At 42.7% G+C, this 26,388-nt stretch overlaps 1 protein-coding gene across 1 annotated transcript; it reads left to right on the plus strand.

The window, feature by feature from the left end:
* The first annotated feature begins 8,535 nt into the window (after nt 1–8,535).
* On the plus strand, nt 8,536–25,238 carry DRGX (dorsal root ganglia homeobox). Its single transcript, XM_071748159.1, has 6 exons — nt 8,536–8,569; nt 11,328–11,425; nt 11,702–11,803; nt 14,490–14,662; nt 15,000–15,112; nt 24,959–25,238. Exons 1-6 carry the CDS (start codon nt 8,536–8,538, stop codon nt 25,222–25,224), a joined length of 786 nt encoding a protein of 261 aa, XP_071604260.1. The 3' UTR covers nt 25,225–25,238.
* The last annotated feature ends 1,150 nt before the right edge of the window (nt 25,239–26,388 follow it).

Genomic DNA, 26,388 nt, shown 5'->3' on the forward strand with positions numbered 1-26,388 from the left:
GATATGTGATGCTACAGATTAAGGCAGATACTAACTGCCCTAATTCAGAGCTAGATCACAGCCTGTCTTAGTTCGGAAAACAAAAGCTGCAAGCTTTGCTTGTAAAGTGGGAAAATTACCTGTTACTTAGAAGTGATTGGCATCAAACGGAAACCATGATTCGGTGATGCTGTAAATCCAGGACTCATGACTTTCAAACTGCATTATGGTATAAAGCCCAGTACACTGGTTCACATTTGCTCACAGAAGACTTGCTTTCTTAACTATCAGGTTAAACCGAGTTGTCAAGCATCATAAAATCAGTGTGTGTATTTAAAAACCAGTATAGACTCTGTGCTGGGATCCACACAGGAATCCACATTTTATCCTTATTTCTGCTGAATGTGCTGAGCCAGTGTTGGTAGCCAGGAAAGCGTGTTATCAAAAAGCCATAAGGAAAAAAAAAAAAAAAAAAAGGTATCATTTCCCCAGTGCATATCTAAAATTCACTGGAGTTAAATCAAGCTGAGCACTGGGCCAGCTTTCCTGACAGGAAAAAGTGCTGCTGTGAATAAATCATTACAGTTTTCAAAATAAAATTTCCTGGGTCACCAGTGCTACACTCAGGATTCCAGTTTTTCTGTTGGAGTCTAGGCTGTAAGTGGAATGTGAAAGGCTTAAGTGGTTTAAAACCAGAATTAAAACAGATGACGTTGCAAGGCAAGGAGCTGAGCAACAGGAGATAAAACTCTGTTGCTTTAACTGGAAAAAGAGACATTTGCTGTTAGAGCTAAGATATCATTTCTGTTAAAAAAAACCCCACCAACAACCAAACCTAAGCTGTTAGATACTCCACTCAATATCTAACTTTAGTAAATCAATAAATACCTTCTGCAAACTGTTTTAATTTATTTTGTAATATTTATGCTTTCTGTACCACAAAAGGAAGAGGACTATCCACCAGGTTGGGGGAATGGAAGCAGTGATTTATTTTGCCATTCATAAAATACACCTGTGCTTCATTTAGTCTTGATTATTATTCTTGATTATCAATAATAGAATAATTTAAAAAATCTGTCTGGAAAGACCCTCCAGATCTTTGTCCAGCTTTGTGGTGAAAGCAGGGTTGACTTCCAAGTCAGACCAAGGTGCTCAGGACCCTGTCCAGGTGAGTTATGTATATTTCAAAAGATGGAGATCTGACATAATCTCTTGTGCCTAATGTTTTGCTTTGCCTTATTTATTTTTTTTTTAGAATGCTTTAGTACCCTGCCCTAAGTTTTGCATGACTCTGTACTTCTCTATTCTTCAGCCCAAACAATAAATTACAATTTTCTCCATTCCTTCCATCCTTCATTCATGTAATATTTAGCTTGTTTAAATGGTACTGTCTCATTCTCTGAATCAACAAATCTCTGAACATCAGTGAACACCATTATCTACGTTTCTGTAATGCCTTTCATTAGAAATACTCTAGCAAAGAGCATCCAGATCCTTGGAAATAACTCCAGAGGGATTTGAATGGAAAAAGGCCTAGTCCTAGTTGCCCCACTGGATCAAATATTAAGTGATGGAAAAGGAACAGGCTTGAACTTAAAGGTTAGAATGGTGGGTTGGAGGACTGAAGAGGTGTTACACATAAACCATGCCATCCACCCACCATGAGAAGAAAAAGAGGGACAGGAAGGTTTTATTTCTTTCTTGCCCAGACTAAGCACAAGAGTCTACCTTGTTGATACTAAGATATTACTTTATCCTATTTGGCAAAGAACAAGGCCATAACATTACCAAAATACCTATACAACTAGCAGAAACATGGTGCTGGACTGTCTCTGTGCTCAGCTAGAGATCTGAGGCAAGCTGATTCTGCCAGCCTTCTGTCTTGTTTAAAAACTGCTGTTAACACATGGAGTTACAGAGAAATAAAGAGACCACATCTCTGGAAAAACTGAGCTGTTTTCAGGATTTCTAAAGTTCCATGCATCAGTCAACACCTTTGAAAAGCAGATCATTTTTTAGGACTTCTGTATCGATCAGGGATGTAAAATTGGGCAGCCATATTTGATAATATTTTATTCTTCCCAAATATGGTCCTTTAGGACAAAGGAGGAATAAATAGTACAACTGGTGTATATTTCAAGGGCCAGCTCCCTCAGACTTCCAAGCATCTTAAAAAAATGTCAAAATTGCTGGCAAGTCTATGGTAGAATAAGGACCATACAAAGAAAGGGCAAACCTAAATCTGAGTTTCAAATTTTAAGTTTGACCTCCACAGCTCTCAGTCTTCTAGTAGTCCTGAATACCTTTTAAGCAAAAGGAAATCACTTTTCTCCCTTTGACCAGAGTAAATAAGATCATTAATCATATCATCCACAGTCATGTGAGATCTGTTCAGTTTTAAAAAATATTGGATTCTGTTAAGTCAGAGCAGCTGCTTTTGGAAAAACAATTTCTTCAAAGGTAAGATCAAATGGTTAAGATATTCACTTATACATTCTTGGGTTTACTGCTCTCTTCTAAAGTAGTTGTGCATTACAGACAACTTAAGGAAATTGTTTAGTCTTTCTGTATCTCATTTTTCTACTTCCAAGTAACACTACTACTTTTTCCCATTCTTATAGCTGCTCCTTTGGAAGTCTTTTCTCACAAATTTGGGTTAGAAGACCCATTTTAATGGGAAAGTGAACATCTGGGAAGAAACATCTTTCTATGATATCACTAAAAAAACACAGAAAATCCCTCTGTAAACCCGAGTTGTTTTAACTCAACAAATCCTGGCATAGTCCCAGCCTGCACTTTGAGTCACTTCAAATGCAGCGTGGGGGCCAGGTATAGCTTTGGTAAAGGCATAGCTCCAGGTAGAGAGCTACTGTGTAAAGTTCCTGGAAGACTAATCCTCTGTGCTAGGAGAGGTGCTGCAGAGTATCTTCTCATTCTCCATTGAGCAGGAAAGCCAAGTATGGTGTATGTGCTGTCTTCTGCATGTTCACACAGTTCTGGCCACAGGAGCATAGTCCTGGCCAGCTCTGAAAGGAAACTTTTAGCTCTCTTAGAAACAATACTGTATGGCAAGTGGGGGAGAAGGTGTGTGTGTGTATGTGTGTGTATCAACCTGAAACTGGATGTGTTCTCAGTTGAATGAACAAAATATTTGTGGGAACATAAGGGATCAGGCCTGGCACAATGTATGACTTCTCAATGATATGCAATTTAAGCTACTATGTTTCCTCTCCCAAAAAAATTCCTCTGTTGTGTCCTGGAATTTCTGTTCAAATAAAAATAGTACCTCTCAGATGAGGAAAAAACAAACAAACAAAGAAAAAAAAAAAAAAAAAAACAGCCAAACAATTAAAACAAAAAATACCCTGTATATGCATTCTTCATTGGAGAAAAAAAAGAGTGAAAAAAAATAAAAAGGCTTACTTTCATTATAAGTGCAACCAGGAACATAAAGTTTAGTTACCAGGATGCATTTGTGCATTTTAAACCTGCTGTAGCTGGTAGAAGTAGCACACACAGTTGGGTCTAATTGCTGTTTTTCAGCTTGGCCTAATTGATGCTCTGATTTGCAGTCACCTGCCTCTGTGAACTCATGTTTCATTACATTTTACCCATGCTCCCGAAATCCTAAAATCCCCATGGGGAGAAATAGATTACAGCAACTCAGAGCTCTTGTGTGTGAGCTGACAAATCTTCCTCTCCTATACTTTTCCTCATCTGCACCATGAACAATGAAAACAGAGTAGGCTGACAAAGAGATGTGTTAGTTACCCCAAAATATTCCTTATTTAGGCAGGCATAATTCCTTTTGAATTCATTTAGTGTGTTACTTAAAAAATGAATGAAAACTGTAGTGTTATAATATCAGCTCAGAGCTATTTTCATAACCTAATTAGGTTGCTTACATTACAAAACTGTGTTAGTGTCACTCTCTGCTCATAATTAGAAAAAGTTCTTTGCTGAAGATTGTGTCCTTATTTTGCATGGAATATGATTTCAAGAAAAAGTTTGAAATATGGAAACCTCCTTATTTTAGCTTTATAAAGCATTTCAGTCACCATTTAAAAAACAAAACAAAATCAACAACCCAAAACAAACAACCCAAAACCAAGCCAAAACCCTCTAATGTCTCTTGCAGCTTTGATTTCAAACATGTCACATTCTTCATTAAAGCAATCATTGTTAAAACAGAGGGACATAAAGCAACATAGGATTTATTCCTTCATTAAACTGATGATCCGTATATGAAGCCAATTAACATTATGAGTCTGGTGAACATCAAGTGTAAAGAGGTTACAGAAAATTAAAAGCAGTCACCTTGGTCTTTATCTAAAGAAAGAACATTTTTACATTATAAATTATAAGAGTGTCCAACCGGGACAAATCGACAAATTTAGTTAATTGGAAAATACATTTTACTGCACATGAATTAAAGTAAAGTAACCTTTTAGCTGCTAGCCTTTTTTTGTGGTCAGGTATTGAGAATCATGGGAAAGACAGTGTTTGGACATGGAAATACAAGAGAACCTTTTCATCAAACTTGAGCTGTTCAGACTTTCTTGAGTTTACAAACAATCCCCTTAAAGATGAGAACTCTCTAGGAAATGTCCATTCAATGATTTTGTTTGTCAGTTTGGTCCTAGGTCTTTTTGTCATGGGAGAAAAATGAGGTGTGTTTGTGTGTGTGGCACAGGAACGGTTCTGCCTTAAGACAGGTGGATGTCAATCTTGGACATTTCCTTGCAGACCAGGAAATAATATTGATGTCATAATAGTAATGGTAATAATAACAATGATAATAAGTGTATGTGAGACAGACTTTAAGACTTTGCATAAAAAGGAATTTTTTTTTCCTGAAATATTGTAACTCACATCTGTATGTTATTTCATGCTACAGCTTGTTTTTAGTGCCTTTAGTAGATAGATGAGATAAACTGCTAGAGAAATACTTGCCACGATCCAGAGTAACTGCCTGCTTATTTTTTCTCCTCTGGTCTCAGCTTCGGAGGAACACCTACAAAAGGGGGACAGGGAGACACCCAGAAACAGCCCTGACAACTGCCACCCCCCGGGGAAGGGACTGACCCTGCAGAACACCCCAGCGGGCTGGGCTCTGCCACGCACTGCCCGATTGGGCCGCGCGGTGCTGGGCAGTTCGGTGCCGGGCGGTGCAATGCCGGGCGGTGTTGGGGAACACGGTGCGGTTCCGGTCGGTGCCGTGTGGGGCAGGTTCCGTGCCGGGCAGTGCGGTGCCGGTCCGGTTCATGAGGCCGCGGAACTGCGGGCGCTCTCCGTGGTGCTGAACCGCGCTGCTGCCACCGGACCGGGTCTCCGGCAGCCCGGGAGCGGAGCCCAAGATTCCAAAGCTCCAACTTTTAATTATGTCAGCTCCAGGTTTCGTGCATTAAAATTAAACAGGCATCGAACTAACAAAGGGTGGGGGTTTGCTTTGCATCTGCTGCTCAATGAAAGTTCAGCCTCACCCCACTCAGGGTCCTTCTTCTGCTACTTGACAATAAGGGACTTGAAGCACTTCCCCGTGCTCCATTTCACCTTCCCTGTCCCCTGCAATACGCTGGACGTGAAGGCTTCAAACTGCTGGGGAGAGTGAATCTTGGAGCCAAAACAGCAATGCATCCCACTGACTAGAGTATGGCCTGAGAGCACCATAATGAAGTTATTATTATTTTATTAGAGGTTCTCATGATAAAACGCTCACTCTCACTCTCTTCCTGATGTCAGGGGAAAAAAAAAAAAAAAAAAAAAAAAAAAGCACATTGGATTGGTCTCTGTGCAACGGGATCCTTCAGTACTGGCCCTGAGCTGATTTTAAAGCTCGGGATGAAAAGGCTGGCAGGGTAGATCTAGAGCGCACCTCTGTGTTGTGCTCTTTTTACGGTTAATTGACTGAAAGCTTGTGCTGCTATTTTAGGGAATGCAGTTGGATTCATAACATTGGTCTTGCATCTTGCATGGTGCTGTGAAAGCCACCTCAATTCATAGTATGCTTTGCTGTTCAAAAGCTTGCCTGGATGGTAAGTCAATATCTGTTGTCAAACATCGCTAAAAGCTTTTGTGTATGTGTATACGAGTAAATGTACACACACACACTCATGTATATAAACATATTTGAATGAAGCTTTTTAAATCTCTCACGAGTATGCTAAACTTATAGGTGAGTGCTTAAAATCAGATCAAATCAATTTGGATCTCAGGTAAAATTAATTTTTGCCTTGCTTTGCTGAAAGAACGCTTTACAGGACTGAAACATAACTTCATCTTGAATATACATTAGGAGGATTTCCACATTTATGCCTAATGTGAAAGGCAGATAGAGTAGGTGATATTGCTAAGTCTTATTAGTATTTATTTATATATGCAGAAAAACTTTACAAAGGCATCGTCTCTTCAAAACCTCTCTCTGTTTCTGCACCTGTATAGTCTGTATCCATATCCTTTGCTCTGGTATGAACGTTCTATGTCTTTAAACTCCCATCAGATCTAGGAGAGTGTGTGTAGATTTGCTTCTCTTCCTACACAGAACATTACAATATTTATAAAATATTAAATTTGTGTAGTCTGCCTGAGAAGCAATTGTTCTAAAATAAAATCAGCAGTCTAGACGAAACATAGACACCAGAACTTATCAACAGTTGTCTGACTTACATCTTCTGATGCATCTTGAGTGGGTCATAATACCAACTTTATTTTCAGTGGTGCATAAATTAATTACACGCATTTAATAACCAAAATATCATTATATTCCCCCTTTAATATCATAAAGGCTTTACGCCAGGGAAGCACTTAATGTGCAGGGGGCCATAACAGGCTATTATCCTTGTGTAATGCTATTACAGAACCAATTATGCGCCATTATACTTGCTTTTTTTGCAGTTTATGTGATTTGATCCAATCCCGCGTCCCTGACTTGAAAATTTCATCTGGGTACTTTAAAGTCTAATTTTCACCCGGGCTGAGGTAAGGGCCATCTCTCTCCGCTGAGCCCATGTCTCGGATGCATTTTAAAAGTAATTGCAAAGGGTCCCGCCGCATATCATTTGCAGACGGGAAGCGAGCATAAATCCAGAGACCCCTCGCTGTGAACAAAATCAAACTTTGCCGTGGTACGATCGCTTGGAAAAGCAAGGCGTGTGCAGAGTTGCCCCCCGAAACCCATCGGGCGGCAATTAGCCGGCGCTCTGTCAGCGCGGGGGTGCAGCCGGCGGGGCAGAGCTCTCCCGGCGGGGTAGGGCCGGCCCCCCACAGCCCCGAAGCCCGGGACACCCCGGGGGGGACACCGGAGCTGCCGAGCTGCGGAGCACCAACGCTCAGAAAATAATGTGACTTTGTTGCTGCTGTTCACATGCCTGGTGTTTGCTGAGAAATGACGGCGGGTTTTTTTTTTTTTTTTTTCTTTTCTTTTTTTTTTTCTTTTTTTTTTTTTTTTCCCGGCTCTGCACACCACGTGGGCCATTTGTAGAGCCCAATAGACCTATCCAAGTTACTCACTGTAGACAGCGCTGGAAATAATCAGATTAAGGCCAATTATGCGTGAGATTATAAAGGCAAGTGCTGAGAGGCAGAGCATGCTGTAGACAGATATAAAGACATCTGGACACTTCCAGAACTCCACAGAGCCCTTCTGTCTTTGCAGCCAACAACATACAGCGCCTTATTCCAGTGAAAAATACCCCAAACCTTACTGGTGATTTTTACTTCTGTTCTGTTTAGGTATGGTTTACTGTTTTTGTTTACCTTCCAGATTTTTTCATGTGAATGCATATAAATTTGAATAGGGTATTTTTTTCTTGCTGAGGACATCGGTTTCCAATGCAAACACAGCTCCCAGTGTGCTGGATGCTTTAAAAAGAAGTCAGATTTTAGGTTTTATTGCTGTTTCATTTAGACTTGTTTTGTTTGGTTTGGGTTTGTTTTGCTGTGGGGTTTTTATTTGTTTGGTTTTTAACGGTTCATTCTTCGCTATCAGTATTTTTTTTAATATATTTTTTTGTCCAGAAATGAATACTTGAGATAGCTGGATACATAGATGGACAGTCAGGTGGATGGATGGATGGATGGATGGATGGATGGATGGATGGATGGAAAGAAAGAGGAGATAATCTGCTATTTGAAGAGGGGGTGGGGGGAGAAATAAAAATAGATAAATAAGAGTTTAAAAAAAAAAAAAAAAAAAAAAGCAGCAACAAAGTTTTACTCATTCCGATCACTGTGCACCTACCACGGAGTTTTCCGCCTTTGGCTTTTTCAGCTCGTTGCACAGTGTTGGGCACTACTTTCTCTGCTTCCTCTGGGATGGGATGTAGGACTGTCAACGGCTTTTTCTCGGTGCTTTCTTCTGGTTATTCGTCTGCTCTGTTCTTTCTCCTCTCTCTGTCTTCAGGTCGGCAGGATACACCTCGGCGGTTCGTGGCGGTGCCCGGCTGGGTTGCTGGTGCCGGTGCGGCGGTGCGGGGTGCGCTGCAGCCCCGCGTTCCGGCCCCAGCCGCCGTCGGCCTCACAGCAGCGGGCAGCGGGTGCCAGCCCAGCCGCAGGGACATGTTCTACTTCCACTGCCCCCCGCAGCTAGAGGGTGAGTGTTTTCGCACAGAGACGTGTAAGTACAAGAACTGAACTTCAAGATGAGGGGTGTGTGCGTGTGTGTGTGTGTGTGTATACGTTTGTGCCGGGGGATGAGGGGAGAAAATGAGGTCTAACTTGCTCGAAGGGCCGGCACTTTTGCCTGTCAGGGTACAGATATGTGCTGAGATAAGATGCAGCTCCATAGGCACAGTTAAATATAAAAGGGCATGATCTTTTTTCATGAGATAACACAATTTGCTCCCCCTTCCCGTGCCCACTTTTTCCCTGTTATGACAGGATGGAAAGAAGGATTGCATGATTTTTAAATTATTATTTATTATAAAATTTGATTTCTGTTGAAACAGCCTTGTTTTTACACCCCCACCCCTGTCATTTTACCACCTGCCTCCCCTCAGTGGATAGAGATCCCGCAGTTGAGCCTCAGGCTACGAAAGAGATGCTTTTCTCCCCTCCCAGCACAGATGTTGGTGTCATGGCTTTAATCGGGACACTTTCAGGACGTGGTCACGCCTCCTCCCTCCAGCCAAAGGGACCGCATAAATCTTTAATACTATTTAACAAACATTCTGGGGGAGGATGGGGAAAGGGGTGCTCGACTGAAAAAAAAAAAAGCAAACAAACAAAAAGAAAAAAAAAGGAAAATAAATATTTGGGAGGATTTTTTTTTTCTTTGTGTTATTGATTAGATCTTTTTGTTCATTTATTTTGTTCATTTAATATAAAAAATAATTGAAGACAGCCCTCGGGATTTCCCTTTCTCAGCCCCATATGTGCCCGGGACTCTCTGCACCCTCTCCCTCTGGCCCTCGCTGACAGAGCGGGTGGGGAGCAGCCCCGGAGCCTCGGCAGCACAACTTCTGCTCCGGGCGGGCTGCCCTGCCGTGCCCCGGGCACTGTACGAGTGTGGGAAGAGGCCTCTTTCCGCGAAATCCCCCTGCCTGCCCACCTCTGCGTCTTGCACGGGTATCACCCAACGAGCAAGGGGCTTTCCCCGCTGTAGAGCTGCCAGGAAGCGATTATCCAGCGGTTTCTTTCATCTCCGGAAAAGGGTCATCCCTCCCCTAAGCACGGCTGCTCCAGGACCAGCGGACTCAAGCCGGTCTGCGCATCGCCGGCTGGAAAATTGTCCTCCCAAAGTTGTCTCGACGCAGGCAGAGCAGCTCTGGGGGTCCCTCTGCAGCCCTCCAGCCTGGCCTGTCACCCTTGCCTGTGCCACTCAGCTCAGGGGCAGCTTTGTTTGTTAGTTTTTGTCAGGCAGCCTTGGGAATGTGCTTTTGTTTGTTTCTCCGGTGAAAATTCAGGCCTGGTCCGTGGTTTGAGGAGCCTGGGTTGGGAAGTGGTTCCCGCAGGCTGAATCCTCTTTTGGCGCGGGCAGCAGAGGGCCGGGGGGGAGGCCGGTCTGCCCGGCCGAAAAATTAAACCACTCAGCGCATAGCACCTCAAATGAAAACCAAACACACACACACACGCTTTACCCTCCCGCCCCCCCCCCCAAAAAAAAACACCCTAAACACCCAAAATCCGAAGAAGAGGTAACAGGAAAAGCCTTTTCGAGAAGCCTTTCCGTCGGGGTTTGGCCCCCGGGAAGACCCGGCGGTACAAGAGGGAAAGTTATCGGGCTCTGTGGGTCACCAGGACAGTATTTTATTCTCTGGTGAGAGTCCCCCAGCGCCGTACCGAGCCGTCTGTCTCCTCGGGGGGTGCTCTGAGGGCTATGTTTTTCTTCCAAACGATGCTGCAAGATGAGCGGCCTGGTCTGGAACGCTGCCAGGCAGGTCTGAGCATGGTGTCCTGCAGACACTCAGGAACGCTTCTGTGGGTGTCGGTACTTTTCTGTTCATCTCGGGGGTTTTGTGTGTTTGTTTTATTATTTGGTGGTTGTTTTTTCGTTAGTTTTGTTGTTGGTTTGGGGTTTTTCATTTGTTTGTTTGCTGTGGAATTTTTTACTCTGTTTTGTCAGAGAAGACAGTGGGAGCGAAGCAATTCAGCCAGGGTGCTGGTGATGTGTTACTAGGAGAGAAGGCCGGGGACTGCGCCACAGGAGGTGGTTTGCATCCCGCTCTGCCCTCTCTCATTTTCCAACTAGGGACAAACTGCCAGTGCTACAGCCTCCCGCTGGGTAACCTCGAAACCCTCGTCGGGAAAGGGCAGGGGGTTCCTTTCTGTAGCCTTGCTGCAAGCCCCGTAGTTCAAAGGTGGCCGAGCCTCACGAGCGTTCCCACCACCCCCGTGCCTGTGCTCGGCCTTCGCCTCCGGGGAGTGAAGAGGAGGACACGGGAAGCAGCTTGGCGACTGCTCTAAGGGTGTGTGTGGACAAAACTGTCGACGGCCCCAGCCCTCCTCCTTCCAGGCTCGAGGGCTTCTCCTTGCTCTCCAAGCACACAGGCAGGGTTTTTACGAGCTCGAGCTGCCGTCACCACGCCTGTATGTCAAAGCCTTGTCTCTGACCTCTTCAAACACGAATGGCCCGAAAAGGACTCAGTGAAAGGCTGTCCCTTACTCTCGGCAGGGTGAGTTCAGGTAGGCAGGACACCCAGATATAGGCAGGAGTTGTGTGCCTAGCGGGGCACTCGCTGCCCGGGAGCCTCTGGCACAACGCTACGCCCGCTCCATCCAGCTGCCATGGGGCTCCGAGCCGCCGTCCTCGCCGGGATGGGCCCGGGTCCCGGCCCTTTCCGCCTCCCGGGGCCCTGCAGGAGCTTGAGGTTCCTCGTCCCGTGGCCTCTAACGCAACTCTCCGCCCGCAGGAGCGGCCCCCTTCGGAGGTCACTCCGTCGGCGACTTCGACGACGGGTTCCTGCGAAGGAAGCAGCGCCGCAACCGCACTACTTTCACCCTGCAGCAGGTAGGAGACTGTTCCTCTCCACTCCCTGCCCTGCACTCCTATTGCCCCCTTGCCGGTCCCCTGCCCGTGCCTGCCTGCCCTCTGCACGCCTCACCGCTCGGCTCCCTGCTGGGCCGGGAAAAAGCCCCGCTTTCCCCATCCCCCGCAGAAACCCCCCTGGGGCAGCAGGACAGACGCCCCCCGAGAGGGCAGCTGCCCGGCCCGCTCCGTTCCATCCAAGCCGTGCCCTGTCCCTGACAGATGTGTGCTCTCCTCTCCTCTCCTCCCCTCCACCAGCTCGAGGCACTGGAAGCCGTTTTTGCTCAAACCCACTACCCCGATGTATTCACTAGGGAAGAACTGGCTATGAAAATTAACCTCACGGAAGCCAGGGTGCAGGTAAACATTCTGGGGACTTATTTAACTCTTGGGTATTCAAACGGGCAAACTTTTTCTTTTCTTTCTTTTTTTTTTTTTTTTTTTTTTTTTTCTTCTTTTACATCATGACTGCAGAGTGCACATTTGGCCAAAGAACGCAAATGAAGACTATCTGTCATTTTCATGATGCACTTTAATAACATCAACATAATGTGGAATATTAGATTAGGTTGATTAATCGGTCATTCATAATTAACTAGTGATAATGTTCTACACTAATTTGTCCGCGTCTCCAAGGTACTAAATTACATCAATGCACATCCATTTCCTTGCTTTTGGAGGGTGTGTGTGTGGAGAAAAAAGCTGAGACGTGTTTCTCCAAAGCAACTATGACCACTGTCAAGCAAAGGGGTGAGTCAGCTACAGGGAGCCCAGCTGCTAGGAAGAAATCTTTTGCTCCTCTTCAAGTTTTCTTTATTTCATCTTCTTTCTAAGCACTTAATTTAGAGAGCTAAAGAGCCTGCACAGCTTTTAATATTATCCAATAAATACAATCGGCCACAATTGCTCTCTTCTCAATTATGACTATTTTCATACCCTTCCTTTTTTCCCTTCCTTTCCTCTCTCTTCTTTTTCCTCTTTTCTCTTTTTCATCCAGGTGTTTGTTTTTCCATCATCAGGGATTGACTTTGTGTAAAACTTCTACTAAGAAGAGCAGTCCTGCAGTTGTCAGAGATGGATCCCTGTAACTCTTCAGGCATCCAAGAGCTGCAAGCCATTTTTTGAACACGATTATGTATTCATTTTATTTACAGGGCTGTTCTGCATGCTGTTTTGTTTTTATTTATTTATTTATTTTTAATGCTTGGGGTAAAGACTATGCAAAGATCTAATTGAGGGAAATATAATAGCTTGCTTTTTGTTCCCTAGGGTCATGTTAGTATCTCTTAAAACCCAATGGCTGAAGAGAGATAATGGTATTCACCACAGTAAATTGGGGATTGTAAACAAATTATTTCTCCTATAATCAGATTATGCGATCCTGATTATTAAATCTGAGCATGAATCATTGGTCATATGCGGGCAAATTAAACTGATTATTATTTGGAAATGAAAATCTCCTTTTGCCACTGCATTCTAGGTACTGGCTTAAAAAAAAAAAAAAAAAAAAAAAAAAGCCATTTTGGCTATTGGTGCCTAAAGACTGAACTGCAAATTGAGATAAATGGCACAATTATTGAGCATTCAGAAGTGGAAGATCATAACTTCTTCCTGAAAGGTGCAAGGGTGAGATAGGGGTGGTGACAATTAGATTGCTGAGGACTGGTGTTTAGCCTTGTTGGCTATTATGCAAACACACAATAGATGCAAGCATTTGTTTAGCCTGCTTTCATGCAGGAAGATGGGGAAACACAGAGGACTGGAGATATGTTTACATTTATACCCCTTGCTCATTCAAATATGATTAATGTGCTATAAAGCAGAGTCTTAATCGAAGATGATGTTGTCAAACAATAACTAAATAGGGAAATAAACGACTTCATCATGCTCTTTCCTCAGAAGCAGGCGAACTGTCAGTGCAAAGTCATTAAAATATGATAATGAAAAATAGCTCAATTAAATGTTGTTATAGCTATGACCTTCATTCAATTAAGATGCAAGAAAGTGTCTGCATTTTGCTTTGCATTTAACTGCTCTAAATTTAGAATATAGATAAAATCATTATTCAACGTTTGCTGATACATGCAATTAAAAGGCAGCTAACTAAAATTGAGTTGTAGAGGGAGAATAATAACAACCATCTCGCCTGTACTTGAAGTCTGTATTAAAATGTGGATTTCCTGACCTCAAGAAAAGCTTGGTATTTTTCAGCTCAAGTAAGGTGTTTTCAGAGCATCAGCTCCAAGGTAAAACGGGAAAAAATAGTGTTTGGGCTAAAAATGATGAGATAAAATCAAGAAAATTAACATTATGCTTGCATTACAGGGAAAAAACATTTTGGAAACCAGTGTGTATTACGTCTACCACCTTTTGAGTCCTTTAATATGCACACTGGACAAATAGGCCAGAGGAATAACAGAAAGTATCAGTATTCTCCAGGAAATGGGCTGGATAAGTTGGCCTAATACATAGGCCATCTACTGGACCATCTCATTTGAACTGGGTGCTGGGTTCTGGAAAAGTTGGACCAGATGATCCTTACGGTCCCTTCCAGCCTGGCATTCTATTATTCTATGTATTTTTATTTCTGACCTCTCAGATTCTAGCAGCAGCTCATTTGAAGACTTATATATAGCATCACCACAGTGCTTGGATACCTACTTAAGTCTATCCCTATATATAAAAGAATTTTAGATATTTTAAAACATAGAAATCAGTGAGAATTAAAGAGGTGCATAAAGGCAAGCACATGTTTAAATAATTCACTAACTGTCACAGTGACATCAGGTCTCTTTTTTTCATAACTTATTTTTAACATGCCTTTTGAATGTCTTCAGACATGCCTGACTTTTTTTCCAAATGTAGAAATATTCCAGATACAAATGGAATCCTAAGGCTCAACTAGAATAATAATGAGGACACAAATTAAGAGCAAGGCTTAGCCAAGCTTCGAAATGACTGATTTCACTGGAATAACAATTGACAATTTCCTTACTTTGCATTTTGCTAACCAAGGTATTCAGCCTGGATTGTTTTTCTGCTCCAGGTGTGGTTCCAAAACCGAAGAGCTAAATGGAGGAAAACAGAGAGAGGTGCTTCAGACCAAGAGAGCTCTAAGGAAACAATGGCTGAGGTGGCACCTCCTGTGAGGAATTTAAATTCCCCTTCTCCAGCAGATCAAACTAGGAATAAAAAAGAGAGTCTGGAGATCCACCAGAGGTAAGAGTTACATGTTATCAGCTGCCTCTCTTCAGGGCAAGCATGCACCATTTATATGCACATACGTACCGACATACCTGCTGCTAAACCTTTACATACACAGTACCATCTTCAGGTACAGCCCAAATCACTAGAATATCAGCTGTCTCTCTTGCAACTCACTGCTCCTCATGGAGATGCCAAGAAGCTGTTAGCTGTGGGAGGCTAACGTTGTCCAGTCTTGGTCCTGTGTAGTTGAACAGCAAGCCACCAACATGTTCATGTGCATTTACATACACTGTCTTTGGAATCAGCTAGTTCTGGTTTTGTAAGGAAGTTGCTTTCTCTTCTCCATCAGCCTGAGTCGAACAGTGGGTCCTACAGGACCTTTCTTCCCTTCCTGCCTGCCAGGGACTCTTCTCAACACAGCCACCTATGCACAAGCTTTATCTCATGTCGCCTCGCTAAAAGGTAAGTGACTTTGTTTAACTTCAGGGACAAGCTCAAAGAGCATCTCCTTTGAGCTAAGCAGCACTCTCTCCCTTGAGACAGTAGAGTGGGAAGTGACGGATCCTTCCTTCTGTTGTGACTGGCAGTAATTGCACTGACCGAAGCTGCAGGTACAGGAGTGAGTCTCCTGTTGTAAATTGTAGCATCATTTGTGGTGTAGCTCCTTCATTTTACACAGATAGTTAATTTTAGTGGGGTCACTGTTTGTCTCAAGGATCAAGGACCTTTGCTCCTTTAGAACTTTCTTTGCAGGTACTACTTTTTAAGAGTCAAATTTATACTAATAAATTAGTTATACACATCCTTTTGCATTATACATGACCTGGCATCGTTGCTGATGCTTCATCTGCACTTTGCATGCTGTTTCCTTTGCAGTACATCTCTGCGTAATGCCAGCCCTTACTCTTCTTGATCCCCTCTGCGAACTTGAATAAAATGTGTTCGTGGGGACAAGGAAGGATGCAGAGTAATTCCTCATTGCCTGGTACCCAGACTTCTGTAAAGGTACATCTAGTGTCCATATCCTTTTCAGCTCCCAAAAAGCAGCAGCATGCATCTTTTAAAAACAAATCACCAGCTGATCCATTAGCTGTTCCTAGCCTAACAACTGTAAGTTTGAGGGTGTAAGCAGGATGAATTCAATTTATAGATTTCTAGGACATAAAGCCTCATAGAACTGCCGAGCACAAAGTACATTTACTGAAGGCCCCAACATGGTGCAATAATTTGTGAGGAAAGTTTTCCAGTATGCAAAATGACCACTAATAAGTCTCACTGTGTTCTCTGGCATAACTCATGCTCTTTGTGGGTATTTCCAGTTAAATCAACATTGCTAAGGTATTTTCCTGAAGCAAATGTTTGGAACTGCTGAGTTTTGCATTAAGAGCTGTGTCTTGCACCCCTGTTCCTCTTTCCCTCACTTTTTCAAAAAAAGGTGAAGCCAGACACACTGTATAAATACTGCTATTTTTGTACATGTGGAACCTGTTATTGTGAACCAAGAAAAGCCACACAGATGTGACCTAAACTCTGAAACTTAAAGGATGACTGACAACTTAAACCCTGTAAGAGAGCAGTATCTGTTGGACTGCACAAGTTCTCTTGATGTCTTCCCCGTGACTGTGAGGTCTTGGGGGACTTTCAGCTTCTTCCATTGGGCAGGAACAGCTTCTCAGGAGTAGATGCAGGTGAAATTCTTCAGGCAAAAAGATTGTGTACTGATAAATGTAGTCTAGTGAATAATTTCAGATGGAAGTAAGGGATTTTTTTTTCCTTAAAATTTACATTTAAACATTTTCAAAGTAAATGCATCAGCACATTGTTCACTTATTTCATGCTTAGATGTAGGTAAATTTTAAGAAAAATAACCCAAATATACAAAAGCTAAGCAAATGAAATAAAAAATAATGAAAAAAAAATCACGAGGGTTTTTTTAGTTTTATTTATTTGGAAGACTTCCAGATATTCTTTTCTGTGATTTTACAGCTCAGCCACTAAATTGAGAAACTAATAATTTGCTCCTTTTTGCTTGACAGCACTTTTACAACCTAGAGCCTGGAAAAATCCTATTCCCGAATCTCTCATAGAGGCACTTATAGGACAGTCAGTTGCCCAGGTAGTGTCCCTGAAAAATTGGTACCGAATGAAAATATAGATTTCAAAAATAAATTCTTTAGGGACTGTCAGTGAGCAGATGCATGCGTTTTCTCTTGATGAATATTGTCAGCTACACCTGCAGTTCAACTGTGAGATGTCCCACTCATATTTCCTGCCAGGCACTAAAAATCTTCAGATACATGCAAGAGGACTGTGATTATTTAGTATATTTTGCTTTAAGAAGCCCAGATTCAGATCTACATATCTGCATAACTGCCTCCCAAGGTCTTTGTGGAGCTGCCTATGCCTGTCAGGGTATTGTTATACTTGAAAGGAATTGGTAGACTGAGATGCTGCAATGAGGGGAGCTCTTTTTCTTCTGCAGCAAGGTCCCAGTAATACCAAAGGTTGGTTTTGAGCTTAAGGGGGAAAATATCTCTTGTTCTCTAAGGTGGCAAATCTGATTTATATGAGCATAGAATAACTGTAGCATCTTTCATGTGGTATTTCCTTCCTCATTTCCACAAGTTCCTTTTTCCCTGCTTCTCCAAGAGCAAATCTTTTGGATTGGTGTGGGGGCTGTGCAGAGCTTTGGTCTTGTTCATTGGCAGTGATGAACAGGACAATCTCTATTGATGCTGAGTGGGCCAAAAGCATCAGCAGCATGATTTGCATTCTGTCTTTCTTCGATATGGAAAAAACAGCTGAATGATGGTTTGTTTAAACTAATGTATATGAGAGCACAACCAAGTTCAAGTCACTCTAGAGGTAATGGAAGGAAGGAAGGAAGGAAGGAAGGAAGGAAGGAAGGAAGGAAGGAAGGAAGGAAGGAAGGAAGGAAGGAAGGAAGGAAGGAAGGAAGGAAGGAAGGAAGGAAGGAAGGAAGGAAGGAAGGAAGGAAGGACAGGGAGTGACAATGTTCAAAAAACCTTTATATAACCTTCTTCATTTTGCTCAGTTCCTTGTTTGATTCTAATTCTTCTAATTTCCTTCTTGGACTAAAAGCTGATTTGTACACTTTAGGCCTGTCAAAGGACAACTAACCCTACATTAGGTGGATGTTAGTCTGTGTCCTTACTTGTCTTAATGAAGTGACCTAAACATCTCCCTTGGGAATCCAGTCACATTTTGTAGCAGAAATGCAGACAGGACTCTGTCACAGTGATTCCAAAAGCATAGGACTTTGTGCCACACAAAATCCCATCAAACTCAACACAGAGCATAAAATTCTGAGCAGTTTGGGTTTTTTTATTGCTTGGGTAAGGAGAGATTCAGCAGGTAGTAAGGTTTTCCAATATTTTGCAAGTTTTACTGAAGAGTGAAATGATCAAGAGCTCTTCCTGTTATCTCTCTTATGCAAACCATGCTTTGAAACTACCAGGATTTTTTTGTTATTTTTGGCAGAAAAGTACTTGTTCCAGAATCAAAGTGACACTTCACTACCAATGGATGCATGACCCTACTTTCTTCTATGCAATCCTCTATGTGGATCCTGTAAATAGATAGGTATTCTTGCATTTGGGAGAACAATACAGAGCAGTAAAGGGAACTGTATTCTTCAGTGAGACCATAAAAACCACTGAGCACTCTCAGTACATTAGATACTACTGGGAAGTCTAGGTTGTTTTCTTCTTTTGAGAAGATAAGATGTGCTTTGTTGGGCTTGTAAGCCAACACATCACTGGTGTCAGTGAGTAATATTTGACTGATGCTTTAGGAGGAGAAAATGAAAATCAATACAGTGAATAACAATGATGGTGATGTAACTAATTATTAATTATTTTCTGCTCTCAGGGACCATTTTTATTATGCCACCTGAGAGTTGTCTGTCTTCTGTGAAGAAACGAATACCTCTCTTTCTCCTTCTTTGCCTTTGATTGCTTGGCATCAGACCCAGGTTTCCAAGGCTGCACAAAGTGTCTAGAGCACATGATTCCTGGATATTATTTGCAGTATAAGGATGTAATAGTTGTTGATGAAGTTGGTCTAGTAGAGACAGGAAATGTTAGGACATGGTAGCATGGGGCAGGGACTGAGCCTGCAGCTTTGTTTTTGGGAAGGCTGTGCAGTGCCCTGTAGGCTTGTCTCATGCTCTGTGTGGCTCCGCAACTCTTCAACAGGCAGTGTTCTTCTGTACCCCATGTGTGCCACTTCTGGGTACAGATATTACTGGATCCTAAGACTAGCTCTGCTCTGGTGAGTCAAAAGAAAACTGTTCTTCCTCACCACTATGCCCTCTGATCCTTGCTGACTCTGAGATGGAGATTTTTTTTTCCCTCCAAGGAATGGTATCATCACTGCAAGATGTGCCATGAAGAAATTAGGCCAGCTATACAACAGTAATCAGAATGGTAATTCAGAGCATAGACTGTTTCAGAGTATATTACCATTGAACAGTCTTTCTCTGTGTCTATCCATTATTCTCTATTCAGTAATACAATATACCTTTTCCTTTCCTTAGCTGGGTCCTCTTCCTCTATGAAATTTATCATATGAGAGGCTATACTTATTATCAAGCATCTGTTACCTCACTATGTTCTGTTTTTTCAAGAAACGTGATTCCTCATTTGAAAAATTAGCAGAGGATCATAATTTACATGGTATATGGGGTTTCCTACTTCAGAATTTTAAGTTCTTCAACACTGGCCACAGTCAGGAAGAAGGCTGGCTTCCATGTATGAAATTTATGCTGTTTGTTAGTCTCTGAAATTGTCCTAATTTGCCAATTGTGCTACTTCACTGTGGTGATTTTGACATTTCCATGATCTTCCAAGATGAATCACTTACTGTAAACCATGCATCTGCAGTCCATTTGGTAGATTTAATTGCAGACCTCAAATATGAAGGGAAAATACTTGTTTTATTTATGGGCTGTATAACAATAGAGCCATCAGGAAAAGCTACTGTTCTGTGCAGAGAGACCTCAAAGTACCTTCTTAATGGATGACAGCATGAATGTAATTCATTAATGTAGAAGATGTTATTAATGGGTGTAAACAAGAAACTCAATTTTTTAGCGGAAGTGTTCTACCATTCTGGTGACTGAGGCCAAGAGCATGTCTGTTACATTCCATTGAAATTTCCCCAGACCCCATGATGAGTGCAGAGTATGAGGAGAGAAATAATTACACTTGCCAGGGAATTACTTTCATAATTCACCCACAGCTCTGCTCTGTGCAAGTTATAGCTCAGTTGGTTTTCACGGCACCTCCGCACCACTGATAGAGAAGCATAATTGCATTATGCACATAAAAGTGGACATTCCAGGGCATCATTGATTAGGCTCTTTTATGGTTTGTTGCTGCTGTTTATGCTGGGGAGGCTTAATTGTAGTATCCAGGAAAAAACCCACAACGACTACAACTGTCCACTTATTACATTTCAGTTTCTCTTATGGAAAGATGAAGAGAATTTACCCAGTTCTTATAGGACAATTCCCATGGCCAAGGCTGAGAGACAAGTGTTCAAGGATCTAACTTGCCCTTGAACTGTTGTTTACTGAGTTGAAGCACTGCTGCTTACCATAAGACTGGGAAATGGGAATCAAAACTATGGGGGTCCTTTTCGTTTCTCTGTCATTTTTGATTATTAACTTAAGGGCTTTTCTCATGTAATGTGGCAAATATATCAAGTGGATTCTGTTTGGCATTTTCCCTAGTTTACCTGCCACTGTGACTTTAGAGAATATAAACCACATCTTTAATTTGCTACAGATGCACAGACCTTGGGCAAATTACTTTGATTCCTGTAGCATAGTTCCCTGGCTCTACCACTTCCTTACCTCATAGGTTGATTTTTTTTTGTTTTTATCACAAATATTAGGGGATATGCAGGCATTAGGAACCATAAGAGCATGGGAAGGAAGTGGGTGCTGACTTATTCCTCATTGATTAGGTTATTGCACCTTAGCTTGGCAGTGTTTCCTACTGACTCCTCTTGGAATGACAAGTGTCAGCAGGATTTAGGGCCAAATCATGTTTTTGATGTGGAAGGGAAGAGTGGTAAATGGTTGCTGAGCTCACAGTATACAAAGGACTGGTTCTGTTCTCTCAGCTCTTGAGAGCTTTGATGCCAGTGCTGCTATCCAAACAGGCAAGGTCCTGGCTTCTGGATTATTTTTTTTGAACAGTACTAAAGGCACAAATAAAGGAAGATTAAATCCTGCAGTTCCACTGTCAAATTATTTATACAAAAAGGCTCCTAATAAGGCAAAGGAGCCACACTATCAGTTCTTTGTTGTTTGCATTTGGCATATAGAGTACACAAAACAAGAAAGTATGAACTCATAACATTTGGACTCTGCCATCATCTCTGAAGTGCTCTCCCAGCCTTAAGGCAGCATGAGTTGCCTCTGCACTTAACCATCTTAGACACTATCATGAGAAAGTATCTAGCTCAATGTTTGCAACACTGAGGGCACCATAAAATATTCTGGGAGCATTTGGTGCCTCTTCGTTTCAGGCTCTAAGTTCAAGCCTTTTTTTTTTTCTGAACCTCCTGATTTAGAGCTCAAGGATGTTTCTATAAAGCTGCTTTTGTTTTTCCTGCTTGTGCCTCAGCCCTTAATCAACATAAAGTCTCGTGTATAAAGAGGAGGAGGGAGTTCCCTTTGAATCAGCTTTCACTGGTAAACAACATTAGGAACTCAAAGTTGTTGTTGAACTTCCAACACTCATGAAAGTGATTTCAGAGTTGATGAGGGTTTAGTGCTCAAACAAACCATTGTGGCTACTATCAGAAGAAAACAATACTTAAATTAAGCATAATATTTTCTCTTAAAACTAAACAGCATGCACCAAAAAGTGAGAATTTTAAATTTGAATTTTTCCTTGCTTATTTCCATGTGATATTGATGTTTAGCTGGTGTGCAGAAATACTGAAAGGAGAAAGGAACAGGGGCCTTGCCTTTTGGGAAGGCTATCTACTGAATGCTTTAAAATTTATTTATCTACCTACCTCTGTATCTATAATATAAACACATCAACACATATTTAGGTATCAGAATGAACCCCCTCTCCGACCCCATTCCTCAGCTGAAACTGAACCTTGGAACTGTACAAAAGGGTCTGCAACCAAACCTGTAGAACAAATGTTGTTACAACTGGAATGTGATGTCGGCAGAGACAAGACAGAACTAATTTAATTTTTCTTGTCAGTCTCCGTAGTAGATCAATTAAATTGCTGAGTGGATCAAGTATCTTAGCCTGTATTTATTACATTAAGTATTTATGTTCAGGCTGAGCATTTATAGTATGATGTCATATAGGAATACAAAGAGGTTCAGATCAATTCAGCAGAATTTGCTGTAAGTTAATGGAAATCTAATTGTGTATTTTAATTTTGTGTACAGGAGTCAGTAAGCTTCTGAAAGAAAGAAAACAGTACCTTGTCCATGTTGTAGCAACCTGATCCAAACCTCAGAAAAGTAATAGCAGATTTTCATAGATGTTAGTGGAAGCTGGATCAAAATCTAGGGCTAACAGCTTATCCTTGTGGGAGCTCAGTGCCTAAACTCCCCTGAGTATCCAAAATAAGTAGGAAAGGTACCTTCCCTTCCCACTGTGGACTCAGGGTTACTGCAATAAGGCGTAAAAAAAATGTCTGCTATATATGGATGCTTCTTTCTTCGTGAAAGTATTACCCTGTCCATTGTGGGCTGACTGATGGGTGGGTGAAGATCTTGGGCTTCTGATTTTCCTCCCATCATTCTTGGCTTTTGTGACAGCAAAATCTGATAGATTTCACTGGACTTAGTACCTGCAGACACAGGCAACTGTAGATTCAACCTTCTTTTTATATTAAAAACAAATAGGGCTAAATCCTACTTTCTTGTATTCTAGTTGGACCCTGGAGCAAATTAGATGTTACTTCACACTTTTTTTGGTGTGTAAGCTGTTGTGTGCAAGTATTTTAGCATCAGTGAAAATGAAAAAAATGGTTTAGGGGTGAATTATTTCTAGAGATAGCCTAGTTTCCAACGTGGGTAACTGTACCCTGAGGTTTCAGAGCCAGTGGGTAATATCAGGTCTAATTACTAAGCAAAGAGCTTAGATTGGTACTGAAACTGATAAATATTTTATCCCTCTCTAACAATGAAATGAAATTTTTTCTTAGTGGATGGAGCTGAATCCTGCTCTTCTGAAAAGAGGAAGACTTCCACTTCTTCCCACTACCCATTAAGCAGACAATCTCTGTGCTCAGTCCTGCATTAGGTACTGCGGACAGGTCAGCTCTTCCTCAGCCTGGGAGCTGAAGAGCCATGTTGGAAAACCTCACTCAGTTTGTGTTAGAGAGAAGCAGTGCAAAGACAGGCAGAGACAGTGTACAGGCAGGCTTCCATGCTTCCTCATTTCAGAGCTGAACCTTAATGTTGTAGGACTTAACAGTACTGGAAAAGCAGACTTCTGTGTGGCTTCTCCAGCTAAAGACCTGATGAAAACTGTAGGGACTCTGAGGTGCCTGGTCTCCTCTCCTCCCTCTTGTTAAAACAGTGGCTGTTTATTACCCCTGAATTGGCTGCAACTCAACAGGGCGAAAAATTACATTATGAGAGTGGTTGGTGGTGGCAAAATTTGTATGGTGTGTAACTGAGTGGATGTTGTTATAAACCTTCCTTTTTGCCTGCTCAAAGCAGCCACAGAATTCAAGATTTGGCTTCCTAGTACTAAAAGGAAAAAATGGATGGCTTTAATCAAGTGCTGAGACTTCCTTGTGTGATTCATTTGAATGACTGCATCCATGGAACTGTTGGTTCACTGATCATATGTTCTGTAAGAGGTGTATTACAAGAGAAAAGATTTTTCCAGTTACATTCATAACTTATCTCTTGCAGATTCTGTTTTTCAAAATCCAAAGAGCATTTTCTCCTGAACCTTACCTGCAAACTATTATTCTCTGTAGAGAACAACATCCTGAAAACAAACAACTGTCTGCCTTCATCCCTAGCAGATGGGTGCTGACCTGTTGCTACCAAGAGCAGAGGTGTAAAAGAAAAACTACCTGCTCCCTGCAGGTTATTAGTTCCATCACTTAGTCATGAGCCATTTAACGCAGATATTAACTGCAGAAATTAAAGCAAGTCCTTGGCTCAGAAAGATCAGAGGAAGACATTGCATTGTGTCAGAATGCATGCAGCAAGGCTGGTTATTGTGGGGAGGTAGTATATGCACAAAGGACAAGCTTTTGCCAGTGCTTAGAAAAGGATGTGGTGTTTGTGTGGCCTCTGAGACCTCTGGAAAAATGGTGTCATCCAACATTTCTCTCCAGAGAGCCAGTTAAAGCAGTAGCTCAGCCATCATGCCCTGACTTCCCTCTCTACTCCTCTGTTACATTATCCTTCAGGCAACAGATGCATCTAAGCTAGGTCTCAGGATGGCTTTTTGGATGTCAACCTAGACTTCCAGGTGTGCTTGGGAACTGTCCTGAATACTGACATTTTCAAGCATAAGCCAGAGGAAGAGCCCACAGTAGTTCAGCTCAGGAAGGCAGCTGGTGGAGGGAGGACTGCCTCAGGCAGTGGGGTGCAGGGGAGCCTTTTGGCTTAAATGGAAAGGAGCACCCATCACACTCTCTCTCCAGTGCATTGTTGCCTGCTTGGGTCAGCATCTCGGATGCATGGGATAGAAATGGTCTGACCTATCCCCCCTACAGTGACTATTAAGTAATGTCACATTACAGTGAGACAGGAGAAGGTCCAGCATAATAACTGCAATATTTTCACACCTTCCAGGTGTAAATATGTGATGGCACTCTCACACTTACCCAGAAATGCAGCTGCCCAAACTGATCAGGTTTCGGCATGCAGATGGAGGACAGGGGACACCTCCAGGCTGGGGCTGATGGTATCCACAGAACAAAAGCTTGGGATGAGAGCTGAGGATAATCTCAGCCATCCTTGTGGGAAAAATTTGTGTGTGATCATTGTGTGCTTCTGACTATGTTTGCCATCACTCTGTCACTCTGGATAACTCTGGATAACTCACAGGGTAAGATCCTTCACAGTGGGCCTCAGTAGAACAGTATCTGACTTCCCTATCCCCGATCCAGAGAACATCTCCATATCCACTGAAAGCCAATAGGGAAGGGGGTTGTTGCCGTTTGAGACCCCAATCCCATCTCCGACCTCTCCAAGGTGTCTGTGGAGGGAACACTCAGTCCCCCCCCCCATAACCTTCCCCATCAGTGATCGTGCCTTGTCTGCTTCCTCCTCAGGGAGCCCACTGTGCTCATGCTGTGTTCCAGACCCCATGGGCCTTTCATTCCTGCCCACCTACGGCTGCCAAAGCAACCGCACTGCCAGCGTGGCCGCGCTGCGCATGAAGGCCCGGGAGCACTCGGAGGCCGTGCTGCAGTCTGCCAACCTCCTGCCCACTGCCAGCAGCAGCCCCACTCCTCCCAACAAACTCAGCCCTGAGAGCAGCCAGGACAAGCAGCCCTCTCCAGCCAAGGAGCACGTGGAAGGAGAGAAGAGCGTATGAGACCAGACTGGTGCCAGTCCCTTGGCTCAGGGCACGGACCTGCCTCTGGAGCTCTGCCACAGGGGGAACTGTAGTGTGGCTGTGTCCCAGGCAGATGACACGGGCCCACCAGGGACTGGGAAAACCTGAGTGGGCTCTTTGGCGGCTTTCCATGCACCCTCGCTTTTCTTGTGCCACTGTACGTTCATTTCCCCCGGTTTATCAGCACTGTGTTTGGAAACGTTCATGAATCTGTTTTTAGCCCCCTTCCACATCCCAGGGACACTGAAACACCCAGGATCCTGGTTTGCTCCCGGACATCTTAAGTCTCCATCCTGAGTGAGAGAGAGGGCTGGCAGCAGGACAGTTCTTCCAGACACGAGGTCAGGTGCAGGAGAGGCATTCCAGACATCACTTAGCCCACCCCACAACAGAAGAGAAGGACTATGCAGGTATATACCAGTCTGGCCTGTTTTCTGATGACATTTGATTTCAAACAAACCTAACCCAGGCAAACCAAGCATAAGAGAAGAAGAAAATGGAATGAAACTCTTCATAATTTTTTCCTTCTTCTTTCTTTTCCCCAAAAGTGAAACTTTCCATGGAGTAGATTACTGGGAAATTGCTGAGATCAGTTTACCCATGAATAAAATCCTTGCACTAGTTTCTATGTGAACATTACTATGTTACTAATGCCATTCTCTAGGCTGGACACAAAAAACATGACTCCAGAAGCATCATTCATATCTTCAAGCAGTAATGCTGGCATACAGTAGAGAGTGCAGTTTTGTCTAGATCTGCAAAAATTTGGGCAGGATAGCATCATTCTCTTGGAAAAAAAGAGTGAAAAGCAAAATAATCCTGCATCACCTGCAGTGCAAGTATGTCCTTGCATGCTTTTTTTATAATAAAAAGGAAATAAAGCTTGGAAGGATATTCCTTTATGCTGTCCAAACTTAGACAGTTCCATTCACTGAAGGATTGTTATAGTGAATCTAGATATGAAAATGTCTTAATTATTATACAGCGGGCACAATGCAAAGGAGAAGTTGATGCCACAAGAAATATAATCTTATTTCTGACCCAGAACTCCACAAAGCAAAGCAGACTAAGATCTGATACTCTGGAGCAGGTATTTTATCTGGAGTGTCCCATATTTCTTCCATGGGAAGAGCAGAGGTAGAT

Source organism: Heliangelus exortis, chromosome 7, assembly GCF_036169615.1.
Source record: "Heliangelus exortis chromosome 7, bHelExo1.hap1, whole genome shotgun sequence".
Lineage (NCBI taxonomy): Eukaryota > Metazoa > Chordata > Aves > Apodiformes > Trochilidae > Heliangelus > Heliangelus exortis.

Coding starts and splice junctions, on each gene's coding strand:
- DRGX (XM_071748159.1), top strand. CDS start 8,536: ATGTTCTACTTCCACTGCCCCCCGCAGCTAGAGG. Junction 11,426..11,701: donor CTACTTTCACCCTGCAGCAG/GTAGGAGACTGT, acceptor CCCCTCCACCAG/CTCGAGGCACTGGAAGCCGT. Junction 15,113..24,958: donor TCATGTCGCCTCGCTAAAAG/GTAAGTGACTTT, acceptor CTTCCTCCTCAG/GGAGCCCACTGTGCTCATGC.